At 47.1% G+C, this 16,720-nt stretch overlaps 3 protein-coding genes across 3 annotated transcripts; 2 read left to right on the top strand and 1 right to left on the bottom strand.

Annotated features, from left to right (window-relative positions):
* Window positions 1-658: 658 nt before the first annotated feature.
* Window positions 659-6,587, bottom strand: BDCG_05247 (hypercellular protein HypA). Its single transcript, XM_045420910.1, has 3 exons — window positions 5,348-6,587; window positions 4,258-5,261; window positions 659-4,180 (listed from the first exon to the last, which is right to left on the bottom strand). Exons 1-3 carry the CDS (start codon window positions 5,511-5,513, stop codon window positions 758-760), a joined length of 4,593 nt encoding a protein of 1,530 aa, XP_045276910.1. The 5' UTR covers window positions 5,514-6,587; the 3' UTR covers window positions 659-757.
* Window positions 6,254-11,747, top strand: BDCG_05246 (HATPase_c domain-containing protein; the record flags this gene model as incomplete). The annotated part of the gene is made up of 3 exons (XM_045420909.1): window positions 6,254-6,378; window positions 6,459-11,519; window positions 11,624-11,747. The coding sequence occupies 3 exons, from the start codon at window positions 6,254-6,256 to the stop codon at window positions 11,745-11,747; spliced, it is 5,310 nt and encodes a 1,769-aa protein (XP_045276909.1).
* Window positions 11,748-12,736: 989 nt separating this feature from the next.
* BDCG_05245 (aminodeoxychorismate synthase) lies at window positions 12,737-16,712 on the top strand. The gene has a single exon (XM_045420908.1). The coding sequence runs from the start codon at window positions 13,563-13,565 to the stop codon at window positions 16,203-16,205; it is 2,643 nt and encodes an 880-aa protein (XP_045276908.1). The 5' UTR covers window positions 12,737-13,562; the 3' UTR covers window positions 16,206-16,712.
* The last annotated feature ends 8 nt before the right edge of the window (window positions 16,713-16,720 follow it).

The raw sequence follows: 16,720 nt of genomic DNA, 5'->3' as shown, positions 1-16,720 counted from the left end.
GACGGTAGGGTAGGATAGGATAGGGCATACTACTTGATCGACTGAACAATCAACGGGAGACCTTTGACGGCGGAAACATAGAAGTGAAATATTTAGGGCAAAGAGAGGGGTGGTAGGTATAGTATAGGGGTAAAATGTGACATGAAATCTTATTCTAGAGCACGGAGTAAAAAGGGGATAGATAAAGAATAATTTTTTGAGTAGAGTTCGGAGTGAATACATACCATTACCATACCACGAGGAGAGAAAGGAGAAAATGATATAGTAAGTGATAATCTTGTTCATCTTGTTCATCTCTCATCTAGAGGGTAAATAAAAGTCCGTTGTTATTCATGTCCGTCGTCACGAATTGGGAGTGTTCGGATAAAAATTCCTGCGAGCACATATAAATCGAACAGGGAAGGGAAAGTGATGCTTTATGCTATGTAACTATATATGCAAGCTTCCATCCAAAGGTTTGGGTGCGGGGGACATCAATCCCTTGTGAAGCATCGCTAGATCTGATGGACGAAGTAAATAAAGGGCGCAAAAACATCGGTGTATATCGGTATGGTATGGAACGCAAAGACAAAAAATAGACAAGACCAGGCCGGACAGGGAAGGAGTAAAACTAAACCACAGTTGAACGAAGGATATATTTGGTTTTTTTTTTTTTTTTTTTTTTTTTTTTTTTTTTTTTTTGAAGTAAACCCAGCCCAGCCTTTAAAGTAAAAAGAAGATGACAATCAATCCGCTAAAAAATATATTTATCCTATGTTCAATCGCGAGCAGATATCATACAAGGTACGCGTGAATGCCATATTCGTCTGTGCTTCGGTGTATTGGTAATAAAGAAATTATCGAAATATGGGTCCGCCGCAGCAGCAGCAACAACATCACCATTCACGTCTTCGGCAGCCTCTTGTCCTTGGCCCACAGTAGCCCCTGGAGCAGCAGAGTGCTGCTTCAAGCGTCGGATCTCCTCCACGCTGGCGCTGATCTCATAATCCCCACGACACAGCGCTGTGATACCCAGCGTTACCTCGGTGGTTTGATATGGCTCGAGAATGGGGAGGGCGCGCTGTAGCATCCCAGACCACGCGAGGCGCTTGGAGAGATCAAGGGCGACGGCATGCGGCGTATGGCGTAGGCTAGGCTGGAGGCGGAGGAGCGGGTGAATGGGTTTGGAAGACCGGTTTATTATTGTGGCGGAGAGGGTGAGGAAGGTGTTTGTTCTTACGATGAATTTGGAGTGGCCCATTTGGGTGACGCTCTCGTTATCCGTTTCGCTAGTGTTATCGTCACTAGCAATACCTGATGCGTACGGGCGTAGAGAGAAAGTGACGTCGACACTCTCAACCCGGAGCGCGTCGACCATCCGTGCATTCAGACGGATGGCGCGCAGGTCAACTGCGCCTTCACGACCCGTCGTTTCGTCTTTCCACGACCCGCGCAGGCGCTTGAGAAGTTCTTCCCGGAACCAAAAGACTTCCCTCGCGGACGATTCTGCCTCGTAACTGAGCTTATTCGCACTGACGACAAATTGGCGCTTATTGCTCACATTTAAAGATGGGATGGGTTTCTCCGGATTCTCTAGGTAAACGCGGGGAACGACAAGAACAAACCGCGAAGCATGACCCGGCTGGAGTTCGTCGTATACCTCATGGATGCCAATCATATCTTGTCGCGGTCGGTTATCAGTATTTGTCACGTCATCCGAACTCCTTTCGTCTACAAATAGAGAAACGGTTAGAGGGTTTGGCCATGCATTACGCAAATCTAGAAGTAAGACGCAATGGCCGAACCCGCAGGAATCGAGATCGAGGCGGGATAAAGTATGTGAAAATTGCGTTTCCCTGAGTTGCGTGATGGATCGAGGTGTCGACGAGAGCTCCATTGATTTAATAGATTCCTTGTCCCCAGTTGCCGCGCGCGAATCTTCGCCATGCTGCAGCTTATTATTGGCCCATGCGAAATCACCCGTAAGTGGTAGAACATCGCATCTTGTGACATCAACACTGGTATTAACCGTGACAGTCAACGGTAAGGATATCTGTCTGCAGTAGAATGTTTCGGGGAGATCCGACAACGAGGTACAAACGTGCGCATAGTCAATCTTGACCAGGGCATTATCAAGGCCTGGCTTTCCATATACATCAATCGTGAAAGTTGCGGTTTCTCCTGCAGCGATCGAGAGTTGACTCTGGCTGAGATTATCACGCCGCCATGACAAGGCTGGGTTTGTAGAGAGCCGTAACTCTAATTCGTATATATCAGTCGGCAGATTTTCTTTGTTGGTTAGAGCTGATTCGAGCTGGCGGGTTGTAGAGTCCTCAAAGCTGAATGATATGAAATCCAGCGGGCAGGTCGATATGTTCTGGAGCGTAATATCAAATGATCTAGTCTCCCCTTCCAGCAGCATGATGGCCGATTGTGACAGTGATGTTGACTGGATGATTACTGTTGGCTGCTTTTTGATAACTTTCGCGTGTACAATATCCCGCTCCGGACCTTTTTGAATAGCTCCTGACCGGCTGCCCGAAGCATTTGAGCTCCATGATAAAGGACGTTCTGAAAACGGTTCCTTTGCAGCAAGCCCTGTTCGTTTTATCTTCTGTTCCTTCTGCGGTTTCCAGAAGTTTTTGAATATAGGAAACCTTCTTTCACGGCAAAATTTGACCTTGACTGTACATCCCGTTATTTCCAGCGTGCCTTCAGTGGTTGCAAGGCCGGAAATAAAGTAATCCTGAGTTGTGAATGGCGCAAGCCAGAGTCCATAGGTAGCTGCTGCTTCGAAAGAAACGCCAGTGCCATCTATGCGCAACCTCTCAATTTCCACATCGAACTCGAAAGGGTTTTGTAGCGTGACTTTGAAAGTTGCCTGTTCTTCAGCGATCAGGATATTCTCCGAGCGTCTCGTTGTAGTCTTCGAGAAAGCACTGTATATAAACGGGTTCTTTTTCTCCAGGCGTTCCTCGACGTTGGCGAAGCCAAAGTCCGTTCTCGATCGTCTGATAGGTTCTTTGAAATCAGAAAGATTGACAAGTTCTACACCGCGCACCAGGAAATCATCCCAATATTCGGCTTCGAGGTGAGAATCGCCAAGCTTCTTGGCTGCTGCAACGGTTCGTTTCACGTTGTTAAACAGCCGCACCTGATCCTGAATGGGCAAGAGAGGGTGACCGCGATAGCTGTCCGGAGGAAGCATAAGAGTGCCTTTGATTGTTTGAAGGAGGTCAACTGTAAATTGCAGAACACCTTGGAAGTCAGGCAGCGCTTCGCAGAAATTAATGCACGCCTTAAGAATTTCGACTTTTAAAGAATGATCCCCGAACCCATGTATTGCCGAATGGCGAAATGCTCTGTCAACTATTGAATCGACAGAGTCGTACTCCGGTACAATATCGCGGGTGGTAGATGAGTTTTGCCTGGAAAGGCCTTGTTGTTTGTCGTCGCACATCATTGTGCCCGGCACACCGTAGGTTGTACCCACCACAGCCAGCAAAATCCTAACGCTCTCATCCATATTTTCGGGGCCGATATCCAAAGCATTTATTTCAAAAGCTGAATGGTTGAGACTTGATAAACCCGCAGCCGGGTGAATTCCGACTTCCGCGGCTCCAATCTTTCGCGCCTGGACCAACCCTGGAATTAAAATAGTAAATAGTTGTTGCAATACAAACGCCTTTTTCCGATCTAAACCTAATGATGATAGTACGGATGCCATGCCAACCAAAATCGGAGAGGAATCAGTAACTGGAACATCGGTGCCTAGCGAATGGGGTAAAGCACGGAACAAAAAGCTTGCTATATCTGACTTGCGCAGTGACACGGCACCTCGGGGGCGTTCTGGTGAACGGACAAACTTCAACAAATCATTCATGACAATGTTTCCTAGAGCATTATCGTCAAGAGAGCCATCGCGAATATAAATCGTAGCGAGGATACGCGCGAGCCGTATTACGGTTTCTGAAAATACTAGTTGTGGGACTGGCTCGTCTGTAATATTCGCTGCTCGAGTATAAAGATGCAGGATATTATTTGAGAGATCAGGAAGGAGATTTGCTAGGTTCTGAAGTGAAACGATGCGGCTTTCGGGATTTGATTGCCCGATGTTGTAGAGTTCTGTGAGGCTCATAGATGGTGTTTGAGAAACGGACTTTGAAAATTTATCTGCTGATGGATAACAAATTTGTGGAATCTGAAAAAAAGTGGTTACTGTTAGTTTTTGCGACTTTGTTCCGACAGGAAGATTTCCACGGCAATCTAAAATCATACCCTAAAGTCCATCCCAGCCCATCCAAGCATTAGGAGGCACTGCAATATCGACTCGAGCGCTTTTGCATGCCAGATATAATCGCTGTTTGCTCTCGCTATTGCTGCGCCTTCAGCCAGTTCCTTAAGCGAATCAGGCCATCGACCAGCCTGAAGAAACAAGGTACCCATGACTATATTCAAACGGCCTTTGACTCGGTTCTTGCTTCTCTCACTTGCACCAACAAACCCGAGTCCATGTACCGACATTCTCTCACGGCTGTGTTCCTTCGAACCTGGCTTCGGGGAGGACTTTATCGAAGACGTTACACGATTGGAAAGCTGAATGGATCGGGTGATTTCATCAAAAGTGGTTGGAGAGTCATGCTCAGCTGGTTGAAAATTGGTATCAGAGGCATTGATGAATGTTCCGTTAGCCCCTGGCATCTGCGCGGGCATAGTCATTCTGTGCTGTAACTTGTCAGGGGCTGCTGGACGAACATCAGGTGTTCGTCGCGGGCCCCAAGATGAGGCCTTCGGGGATTCAACAGTTGGCCATTCCTGCATTCTTTCGGCAAGTCCAGATAGTTCTCCAAGTAGTCGCGAAGTTATGTCACACATCACCGTCTTCACCGCCGTTGATCTTGCAGCTTCAGGGCGCGGAACCCATACCACGGTATCAGGCCCCGTAATAAGATTTTCCACGCCGGCATAATCGAATATCAGTAGCTGCTGAACAAGGGATCTGGGATAGCTGTCCTTGAGCGCATTTAACTCCTGCTGGAGCCCCTTGAGACCCTCTACTCTGGGGTATTTGCGAACCTTGGTGCCATTCGATTGAGCTTGTGAGGATGGCTCTGTCCCCGTAGGCTCGTTAGGTAACTCCGCTCCGTCCGCAATAGCTATTATAGCAAGAGGCTCTCTGAATATTTCGAACGGATACAGGTCAAGATGGGAAATCGGAGGGACTGATATTGATAGGTCGTAAACTACCATGCCTGTCGGAAAAGCCATTGGGGAGAATGAATCTGCATATACGGCAGCGATTAGCAATTTGCAAGAATAAGCGCAACGATTCCAAGAATAAAATAACACGTTAAACCACTGCGCATACTTCTATTGGGGCGTCCATCAGGACTAACATCGCCCAAACGCACGACATTTTGAGCTTGAAGGCGCTTGACCAGATTTAAAAACCTGGATCGCTTTATCTTTCCCACCGGTAGCAGTAGAGCTCGTAAGCGCGCCGGTGCGATAGGAGAAAGGGGGTCAACTGCCATGCTGACATCTGGAATAAGGAGCGGAGGAGGCAGTCCGTGATGCGCACAAGACCGCTTTCCGAGATGCACGCAACGAGCGAGACCTAGAAGTCATAGATAGTGCGGAGCAATACTGTAGTTTGCAGAAGATGAGGATAAAACGTGGAGGGCTTTAGGGTCGGTGAATGAATAGTCACAAGGAGCAACGAGATCTCCGAAACAGACGAAGTCCCCTATATCCCCATACCATACCCATATAAATAATAACTATACGCCACGGCTTTCATTTTTCCCCGTTGCGGCTTACAGAGTGCGGGATTGGTGATACTGGCCTGCCGTATTTCAGTCACGTGAGGTAGTTAACTATAGGGGGCTGTACAAACCAACTCCGCAGCTCCGCAACACTCGTATCGGTTTCTTTAACACAGCAACAACAACTTCGCGGGTTGGAGGCTGCTTTGAAATAATAGACTGGTTGGGAGCGGTGCAAGGCGGAGTTCCTTGCTTTGCCACTTTCGTTCGGGATTTTCCTCTCTTACTTGCACCATAAGTCAAACATCCGTCGCCGTCCACAGCAAGGTCATAATAATATGGCCGCCTAGAAACAGCTTGATATCAGAGCCTATATACCCTTACTATCTTCTCACTCAACGCGGAGTGCACCGTTATATTGAACTATTTGGAGCTTGCTAATGCAAGAACTATGCTTGAAGATTTCCTCCAACTCTTTATGATTTAATCCCGCGCTCACTTTCGTCGTCATGTCGACAATCGATTTTAACGCCTTGAAGGCACGGACTTTGGGCTCTGGGAACGACGAAGAGGCTGTAACTGTCAACACCCGCGCTCTCATAGATAAAGTGTTGGCTCGATACTCTGGAGAATGGTATGCATAACCTCTAGCTTATATGCTTACCCCTATCTTTTTTCTCTTTTGCGATCTGCTGACAGACTGGTTTCCTACAGGACCGTCCTCCGTGAGCTACTTCAAAACGCAGCTGATGCCTGCGCCTCAAACGTTACTATCAAGTTCGAAACTCTTCCTTCAACGAGCGTCCCGGCCCCGACTGAGCCCGATCCGTCGGCTTCTCTAAAACATGTGATATCTCACCACACGCTCAAACGTTTGATACTCACCAACAATGGAACTCCCTTCTCTCCAAACGACTGGGCTCGGCTTAAGCGGATTGCCGAGGGGAATCCGGATGAAACCAAGATAGGAGCGTTTGGAGTCGGGTTTTACAGTGTCTTTTCGGATTGCGAAGAGCCCTTTGTATCCTCTGGTTCGGAAGCTATTGCATTTTACTGGAAGGAGAATGCCCTGTTCACCCGTCGGCTAAAATTAGGGGAAGCTGATTCAAGCCCGAATACGAACTTCGTTCTGGATTATAGAAATACCACATCGCCGGTCCCCGCTCTTATGCCTTTGTGCCAGTTTCTCGCCAGTGCTCTAACCTTTGTTGGGTTGGAATCTGTCGAGCTTTGGCTTGACGGCTGGAAACTGGCGCATCTAGCTAAGAAAGTTGCACCAAGTGTTAATATAGAGATACCCAGAGATGTTCAGACCAAAACTAATGAGGAGCTTATGACAGTATCCAGCGTGCTACAGGAAGTTGCTCAAATGAATGCGACATGGATGGAAGCAGTGTCGTGGAAAACCCCAAGCAATGCGTCCCGTTTCGACAGCTCCAGACATCATGATCCTACAGTGTCGTTGAAATCCTTCTTTTCCCGCCTGACTGGGTCGTCCTCGACTAACAACTCTACCAAAACAGCCAACCCCGATAAAGCAAGCAAAAATGAAGCCAAGGAAAACTTGCTTGCCACGAAAACATCATCGGTATTATTTCACATTAGCACTGGGACTATCAAAACGTCCGTTGTTCCGTCATTTGCTCGCGAACTTGAACGAGCGACAAAGAAACCCCCACCGAAGACGACGACCCTTGCTGTTCTAACGGCATCATATGATTTACGAAAACCCGGACAGAACAACAACCCGAGGGATACAGATATTTTTGCGTCTGTTCTACCCTCAAAGTCTGGGAGAATTTTTATTGGCTTTCCTACACACCAGACTACTGGCTTAAATGCACATATTTCTGCACCATCGGTGATCCCGACTGTTGAGAGAGAGAGTATTGATCTCAATGCCCGATGGGTTCGCACTTGGAACGTAGAACTCTTAAGAGCGGCAGGAATCGTGTGTAGGATTGCCTTCTCTGCCGAAATGTCGTCCCTCAATAGCCGGATCCAGGCTGGAGTAAGCCCTCTTGGCCGATCGAAGATTCGGAAGGACGATATAGCTCTGCTATTACCGGAGGCAGTACATACTTTTAACCAGTTTGTTTTCCGTGAATCGACTCCAACATCGCAGGTTGGCCAGGTAATTGAAGATTCGTTCTGGACCTGCAGCAAAAATGCTATGATTGAGGTATTATCCACCTGTGGAATCCTCCCGTGTCACCAGGTGCGAGTTGCACCCAAGGACCTTAGTTTCATGGACTCTATACCGGTAATACCAGACGAGCTTATGGCAGGCGCAAAGGATTTTGTGAAGCGCTTGACAGATTTCGGTCTTGTCACTGACATCACCGTATCGGATATTATCAAAGAGTTGGAGTCGAGTCCTCTTACCCCAAAGCAACTGGAAGAATTTTTGTTGTGGGTGACCAAGAAAGCTTCCAGCCGCGAAATCGATCTTTCGACAGTTCGGTCTTTACTGCGAGTGGCAGTAGCAAATGACGAACCGCTCGACGCCACTACATCCCGTGTCATTGTCCTTAGCGATGTGAATAGTTTCCTAAATCCGAATAAAATTCCCGTGGAATTACCAATGCCACCGTCGGTCATGCCATTCAAGTACACGAAAAATCTGCCAAAATACCACCTGGAGGCTTTAGGGTGGAATGAATTGCAGGTTTCTACGTGGATTACGTGGCTGGTAGAAAATGCGAAGAATAGGGACTTGCTTCGCTCGGACCAAGATATTACTCAAATAGCCTCATTTGCTGCCCAGGTGCTCCCGGTGTTATCTAGACAATGGGATAGCTTAGGTGTAGCTACACAAGGTACCCTCGTTGGTCTTCTACGAAATATTACGATCATCCCCACAAAATCTGGGATGAAAAGGCCACCTGAAACATATTTCCCGTCTGTAAGGTTATTTGATGATTTACCTGTGGTCACAGGCCTAAACAACGTCAAGGAGAAATTCCTCGGGGCCTTGGGCGTTCGGAAGACAGTTGAACTTAACGTTATTTTCGAACGGCTGTTGAACAATGACGATGTACCCACTGACAGAACCCCAGCCCGCAAGAAGTGGAGTCACGTTGATTTGATCAAGTACCTAACTTCTGTTCGAGACGATATTCCACCAGAAGACATTCAGAAGTTGAAAGAAGCGAGAATATGCACCGCTGTAACCAATGGAAATGCCAACATGGATGGTATACGATATAAAGTTAGCGAGCTTTATGCGCCGGATGAATCAGTAAGGGCTCTTGAGCTACCAATACTCTATTGGCCGGGAAGGTATTCACCAAGCAGTTCCGAGGGACGGTTTCTAACCCTCCTAGGTCTCAAGAGCTTTCCATCAGCTAAGGAGGTGTTACAACTTATGGCCTGGGCAGCCTCGGCTGACAACGCCAAGCTCCGAGATAAGGCGATGACCTATTATATAACGAACCATATTTCCAATGGATATGTCAATTTTGAGGCATCCACGGTTAACATGCCATTCCTTCCAGTTGAAGGGCAAACCAAGCTCAGTACACCGAAACATTGTTTCACCGATGATGGAGCTACCTTATTCGGGTTTGATCTCCTAAAAAGAGAGCTTCACCCTCATGCCTCGAAATTTGGAGTCAGCCAGCATCCGTCACTTAGTGGCTGTATTGACATTCTTGTTGGCAAGCCCCCGTCCTCGAAAAAGGAAGCTAGGATTTTGTTCGAATATTTTGCAAAACGTCTAGGAGAGATCAATTCACCTCGAGCGGAGCGCCTTGGTCAAGCACGCATTGTCCCCGTAACCCGGAAGACGTCAAATTCCAGTTTTTTTCCAAATGAGAAGTCTTCACCAGTTACTTATATTGCACCACGAGATTGCTATCTCGGCGAAAGTGATGACTACGGAGACATCTTTGATTTTGTTGACTTTGGACAGGAAGCCAACTTGTTTCTTCTTGCGTGTGGCTCGAAGCGGGAACCGACCAAGGCTGAAGTTGCGAGCATGTTGGTCAAGGAACCAGCCAGAGTATCCGCAAAGCTTCAAAGCCCTGACAAATATTTGAATCTACTGCGAAGTGTCGCTGAGAGCATTCACTTGTTGAAGAAGAACAGAGATTTGTTCAGGGACATGAAGACAGCACCATTTCTACTCGCGAGCAAAGAATTACCTTCCAAACCGACTGCTTCTCGCAAACCTAACGAACAATTGATAGATGTCGATGATGAAACTTATGAAGACGAGACGCAAGGCATTAAGGAATGGCAACTTGTAAAAGCTCGTGATGCTATTATCGTCGATGACTATGCTAGTTTTAGCTTGTTTAAGCAAAATATCCTTGCGGCCCCGCAAGAGGAGCTGCTGGAAGATATGTATGTAGCCCTTGGCACACCATGCTTGAGTGAGCTTGTGGAGGAGCAACCCCGATGTGGCGCACTGGCACCCGATCAGCGCATTGCAGTAAAATTGCAGAAGCAAATTTACGAGCGGTCTCGTTTATTCCTCCATGACTTGCCTCGTGAGATGATCAAACATGATACCAAGTGGCTGGAGAAAAACCTGTCCGTTCAAGTTGTGCAGTCTATCTCCTTGAGGCGGTCCCTTAAGGGGCGCCATGCTTCACATGTTGAACAACGGAGCGCTGCTGTGATGCAGACCCGAGCCGGCTGGGTATTATCGATAGCGGCTGGTCGAGCAGATTTATACCAAGTGAGTCAGGCACTTGTCCATCTCATTCTCAATAGGCCGAAATTACACTCAACACTCACACTGGAGATGTTGCTCAAAACCGATCTCCTCGAGCTACGTGCTCGAGGGTATAATGTCGAGCGTATACTACGCCAGAAGGCTGCTGAAGCCAGGATGGCGGAGACCAAGCGTCAACAGCAGCTAGAAGCAGAGTTAAAACAAATACAAGAGAGCGAAGTTGCTTGGAGGAAACACCAGCAATCTGAACAGCAACAAGATCAACACAAACAGCAGTCGATGCCTGGAGATTTTCCTAGTTCTTCCCCACCTCATGACCGAAAGTCTAGCCATGACGCAGCATCTTCAGAAGCAACATCATCCCGCCCAAAGAGTGGAAGAGGGCTTTTCTCTGATCTCACTCGTCGCTTTGGATTGGAAGATCTCTCGCGATCAAACAATCCGGTACAATCCGCCCTACAAGGTTTCCGCGATAGGGCACAGCGTCCTACCTCTTCATCCGACGCGCCTCCACCGCCATACAGTACTAACGAAACGGGTTCGACACGACATCCCAATCCTCAAAACGTGACATCACCCCACACACTCCAATCAAACCTGATGTCTGCCATCCAAGCATGTCGACCGCATGGATCGTCCACACTCTACAGCCGTGGCGAGCAAAATAAAGTCATGGAGACCAAATCATATTGCGACGAGCGACCCAGCCATGACCTCTTATTTGCTGCCGACTCCGCCTCCGGAATTCGGATATTCGTGACAAAAACTGTCGACAATTGCTCTACGTTTCTAACCGCAAATTCTGATGGCCTTAATGCTTTCGCGTCAATATTGGTAGATTGCGCTAGCGTGTTTTCGCTCCGGTTAGACAGCGTCAGCATATTTTATGACCCTGCTGGTAGGACCATTGCGTTTAACAGCCGGGGTAGCATTTTCTGCAATTACCTCTATTTCCAGCAGCTGCATCAGTCGCGAATGCTGGACGGTGGGCCGGAGAGTCGCGAGGAGGCGCTGGTGTACTGGTGGGTCATCTTCTGCCATGAGCTGGCTCATAATCTGGTTGCGGACCATAGCTCGGATCATAGTTTTTATACGTATGTTTGGCCCCGTTTCTTTTCTTTCTTCTTTTACTTAGTTTGGTTTTCCCTTTAAAAAAGGGAGGAGCTCTCTGCTGACTCATTGCTACTCTGGGCACCAGTGAAGGTTTTGTTGCGCAATACTTTGCGAAAGTTACACGGAAAATCGCAGAGTACATGGCAACCCCGACTGTAGCGGCTGCGTCCCCAGGCCTCTCTTCTCCCGCTGCCCCCGCTAAACGATAATTTTCGTTTGTGCTATTTCCTCGCTCACTATCATGCATGATACACATTAGATATTTACAATTAATCGTTGCGACGCAATGCAAACAAGCATGAGCCAAAGCATCTAGATCTGTAGACTCATTTTATATCATGAAGCGCACTAGGCCAATGATGATAATTGGATAGAGAATATACATTGCGTCGCAACGATTAATTGTAAATATCTAATGTGATAATTTTCATTTGTGCTATTTCCTCACTCACTATCATGCATGATACACATTAGATATTTACAATTAATTGTTGCGACGCAATGCAAACAAGCATGAGCCAAAGCATCTAGATCTGTAGACTCATTTTTTGAGGTGTTGGGTGTTGTGGGATGCAGATGATGAATAACCCCTCTCAGACATGTACAACACTATGTATGTATGTATATCATGAAGCGCACTAGGCCAATGATGATAATTGGATAGAGAATATACATTGCGTCGCAATGATTAATTGTAAATATCTAATGTGATAATTTTCGTTTGTGCTATTTCCTTGCTCACTATCATGCATGATACACATTAGATATTTACAATTAATCGTTGCGACGCAATGCAAACAAGCATGAGCCAAAGCATCTAGATCTGTAGACTCATTTTTTGAGGCGTTGGGTGTTGTGGGATGCAGATGATGAATAACCCCTCTCAGACATGTACAACACTATGTATGTATGTATATCATGAAGCGCACTAGGCCAATGATGATAATTGGATAGAGAATATACTCGTCCCTTCAGCACTTTGGGCAATAGCCCCCGCCATCCTCAAATCGATGCATCCCCTGAATAAAGTATTGGCTTCTCAGGGGTAATTCAATATCACGTGATCAAATATTTTGCCAATCGGAGGCAATTTCTCAGAGAAAGTCTTATTATTAGACCCAAATCTCAGCACCCTGTTCGGACGAAGAGATATGCACATAGTTGGCTGCTTAATATATATATATATAGTCCTGCATTACATTACAGTCTACAACAAAGTGCGACTGCATCTTATCTTATCTTATCCTCTTCCCGCTGTGCCCGGATACTTCCTGCTCAAAGCTTATTCTTAGTCATGACACGGAAAGAGGCGGCCATTTTTTCCCCCCCTTCTCGCAAAACAAACTAAGTACCTTGAGCATCTCATTCTCATTTTATTCCCTTTCACACATACCACTCTCTCTCTCTCTCTGCTCAACGAGGAGAATCCCCGGCTGCTGCTTGTGAGACTTGACATATCATTGATAATTTCCTTTTTACCCGATTCTTTGTCTATACTCGGGGTTCCACTCTTTTGCTTCGAGTGGCTATATTCTCCATCTGGCATAGCGATTAGCTAGGTCGGTCAATGTGGGGATAGCTCCTCCAGCGAACCCGGGCATCCCTATTTATTTATATACATATATATTTTTACTTTCTATTATTTTCTGGCTGTTCACTTCTTTTTTCTTTTTCTTTTTCTTTTTTCTTTTTTCTCTTTTTTTGAACAACTAGGCTATTCCAGCCTCACCTCCTGCATCAGAACTGCCTGATAGCTAGCAGTCTTCGTGCAGCCATATCTCCGCCTCTGGACTCGGACAACGAGGGACAACGAGCTCTCTCTAATACTTAGGCGAGGAGAAACCCTGATCCTGTTCATTTTCTGCGGCTCGATTGTCCCGACTACCATCCATTTGGGCTGAAAGGCAAAGGGGTGCTTTACGCGTTACCATCTTTTTGGGGCAGAGTACCCTAGGGAGCACGTCTGATTTCACTATCATTTTACTATTCCTTGTTATTCTAATACCTACTTTCTAATTGCCGCCATGACGCGTAATAAGCCCAAGGTCAAGGGTCCGGGACGTATTTTATATATTGACGCCTATGACTCGTTTAGCCGTAACGTCGTTGATCTGATCGAAAGTACGCTAGATGTTGTGGTCGCCGTTAGGAAGATTGATGATTCCGAATGGCCAGAGGACAGAGAGACGTTTATTAATGGATATGATGCTATTGTCGCCGGTCCCGGGCCGGGGACCCCAACAAATCCAAAGGATGTGGGTATTATGGGTGATATATGGGAGTTGAATGTTCCCGTTTTGGGTATTTGTCTTGGGTTTCAAAGTCTCTGCCTGAACTATGGCGCATCTATCCGCAAGCTCCCCGAACCCCGCCATGGGAAAGTGGTTACATTTGCCCATTCTGGAACGGATATCTTTGATAACTTGCCCGCAAGTCTTGACGTTACGCTGTATCACTCGTTACAGGTGGATTTGGAACATGAACTAGAAGCGTCTGGGGACATCTCTGACCGCCAGCTATGCTGGAGTTCAAGTGCAAAGTGTCCAGATCTGGTACCTCTCGCGTGGTTCCGTGATGGTGCAACACCTGGTGAAGCTAACCTGATGGCTGTTCGCCATCGCGCGAAGCCCTTGTGGGGTGTGCAGTTTCACCCTGAATCCTGCAAATCCGATATAGCCTGTCGTGATATGATCAAGAACTGGTGGACGTCTGCTGTTGAGCACAATTCTAAATTTCGGAATGTTACCAAGGGGCCGTTCAAATTTCGTGATCCCTTAGCTATAGGCGATATCCCTTTCGAGGCCAGCGATGAAATTCTCGAGTGGTGCAGTTCGTCAACTAACACATCATCATATCGAACCTTCGATCGCGGTTACTTGACAACGGCAAAAATATGCGAACTTGTCGATGCCCCAGAGGCATCATGTGTCGTTCTAGATTCGAACTCGAAGTACAGCATTATATCCGTTCTTAGCCCTGGCTCATGGTCACTCGAGTACTCCCTTTCCACGCGAACCAGTACCTTCTCCCGTTTATCCGGCTTAAAGTCGAGTAAGGAATACCGCCAAGAACATTACCAAGTTTGGGAACTCTTGCGTCGCATCCTCTCCAAAAAGAAGGTTTTGGACGGATGTAGTTCTCTACCTTTCTGGGGTGGTTTTATGGGCTATTTTTCTTACGAAATGGGCCTTGCTGATCTGGATAACGAGATGACCCCGGAAATGACGAGCAGCGATGGCACTACGGATGTGGGTCTGCTGTGGGTTGAGCGAAGCATTGTGATCGACCAGAAGGCTCAGCAAATTCACGTTCAGTCAATTCGAGAGTTTGACGAGCAGCCTGGTGAATGGATAGATCTTATAACGAAACGGCTTCTTGGATTCGCATATACAAACTCAATGGATAGTATCATGCTCAATCTTGCGGTGACTTCGCATCATAAGGTCGAGGATAGCAACTACCTCCTGCGGATGAAGTATTCTGATGAGCAACTCGCGAACATGATGGTCAAGGGATCCAGAATCATCAAGCCTGACGAATGTGTTTACAAGGCGAAAATTGCAAAATGCCAAGAGTATATTCGTGACGGCGAATCCTATGAGCTTTGCTTGACGGATCAAACAAAGGTGGCTCTCCCCCGATGCCAATACAGGCAAGAGGTGACCCTCCGTCCTTGGATTTTGTATAAGCGACTTCGGAAATATACCCCAGCCACCTACGGCGCGTTCGCGAGAATCGGCAGCGCCGCAATCATCAGCAGCAGTCCTGAGTGCTTCTTGCAGTATGACAGGAATTGTCAAATCGACATGAAACCGATGAAGGGCACCGTCAAGAAAAGTGAGGGTATGACGCTGGAAAAAGCCAAGGAAATTCTAAATACGCCGAAGGAGATGGGCGAGAACTTGATGATTGCAGATCTAGTGCGGCATGACCTATTCAATGTGTGCAACTCTGGTGGCGTGACTGTCCATAAACTGCTTGAAGTGGAAGATCATGGCCGGGTTTATCAGCTCATCACTCATGTCAGGGGTAATCCGCAGACTGTTGCGCCAGCTGCGAAGCACTGGGAGTCTGCGAAGCTACGAGAAAAAACCACACCGCATGATTATTCCGCTCTTCGTGAATGTCTACCCCCGGGATCCATGACTGGTGCGCCAAAGAAACGATCATGCCAAATTTTACAGAAAATTGAAGGAGAGAAGCGCGGTATCTACTCTGGTGTGATGGGCTACTTTGATGCTGGGGGTCAGGCATGCTTTTCTGTTCTCATCCGCACTGCATATTGCTGGAGCAACACCACGGATAAGGAAGAGGTGTGGCGCATTGGGGCTGGAGGGGCAGTCACAGCGCTGAGTACCCCCGAGGGGGAGTGGGATGAGATGGTCACGAAGCTGGACACGGTCTTGGGGATATTCCGCAGTTCAGCAGAGGGCGATGAGAATGGGGATGCGGATGCGGATGCTTGTGTGAATGGAGATGGAAATGCTGCTGATGCTGGTCAGCAGAAGAAAAGATCTGTGCTGCGGGACATACTCCATGATTATCCCGGATATGGTCCGGATCCCAAGTACGCCCATGGAAGCATACGCCATACAACAATCGAGGATGAGCACGATGATTCTTCGTTGTCTGCAAATGAGAATAAACCCACGTTTCCTAGCCGATAGAACTCGGGGATTTAAGGGGTAGGGTAAAAGATGGATGGTTTCGGAACCTCTCTATTTTACAGTATATTTCAAGGTTCTCGTTTTATTCTCTCGTTTTATACTTTTGGTCAACCGTTGAACATCCCTACCCATTCATCATTCATTAGGTAGACGGCATGGCATTGCATATAATAAATTAGATATTTGGGGTTGGAGGCGTTTCAACACAGCGTGGGTTTCAAGTTTTTTGTTTGCGTGTACTATTATTATTCCTGATAGAATATTTTTAGAAGATTGATCCCGTTTTACAGGTCTACAAGCTATTGTTTTTTGTTTCGGGCTAGCTATTTCTTACTAGCTTACATCCTTGGATTTTGTAGGCTACTCTACTGGGGCAAAAGAGCTCAGTCACCACCAGCGCTGCTGGTAGAAGGGCCGATCAACTCCCGGGACCCTCAACAGATTTTTCAAGGCTTATTATTGCTGTAAACCGTCCCTTTTCCCACCACGCTCTACACCACCATCGTCATCAATTA

Source organism: Blastomyces dermatitidis (assembly GCF_000003525.1).
Source record: "Blastomyces dermatitidis ER-3 genomic scaffold supercont1.5, whole genome shotgun sequence".
Classification (NCBI taxonomy): domain Eukaryota; kingdom Fungi; phylum Ascomycota; class Eurotiomycetes; order Onygenales; family Ajellomycetaceae; genus Blastomyces; species Blastomyces dermatitidis.
Note: the sequence above shows the minus strand (reverse complement) of the source record. Positions and strands in the feature narration are given on the sequence as shown.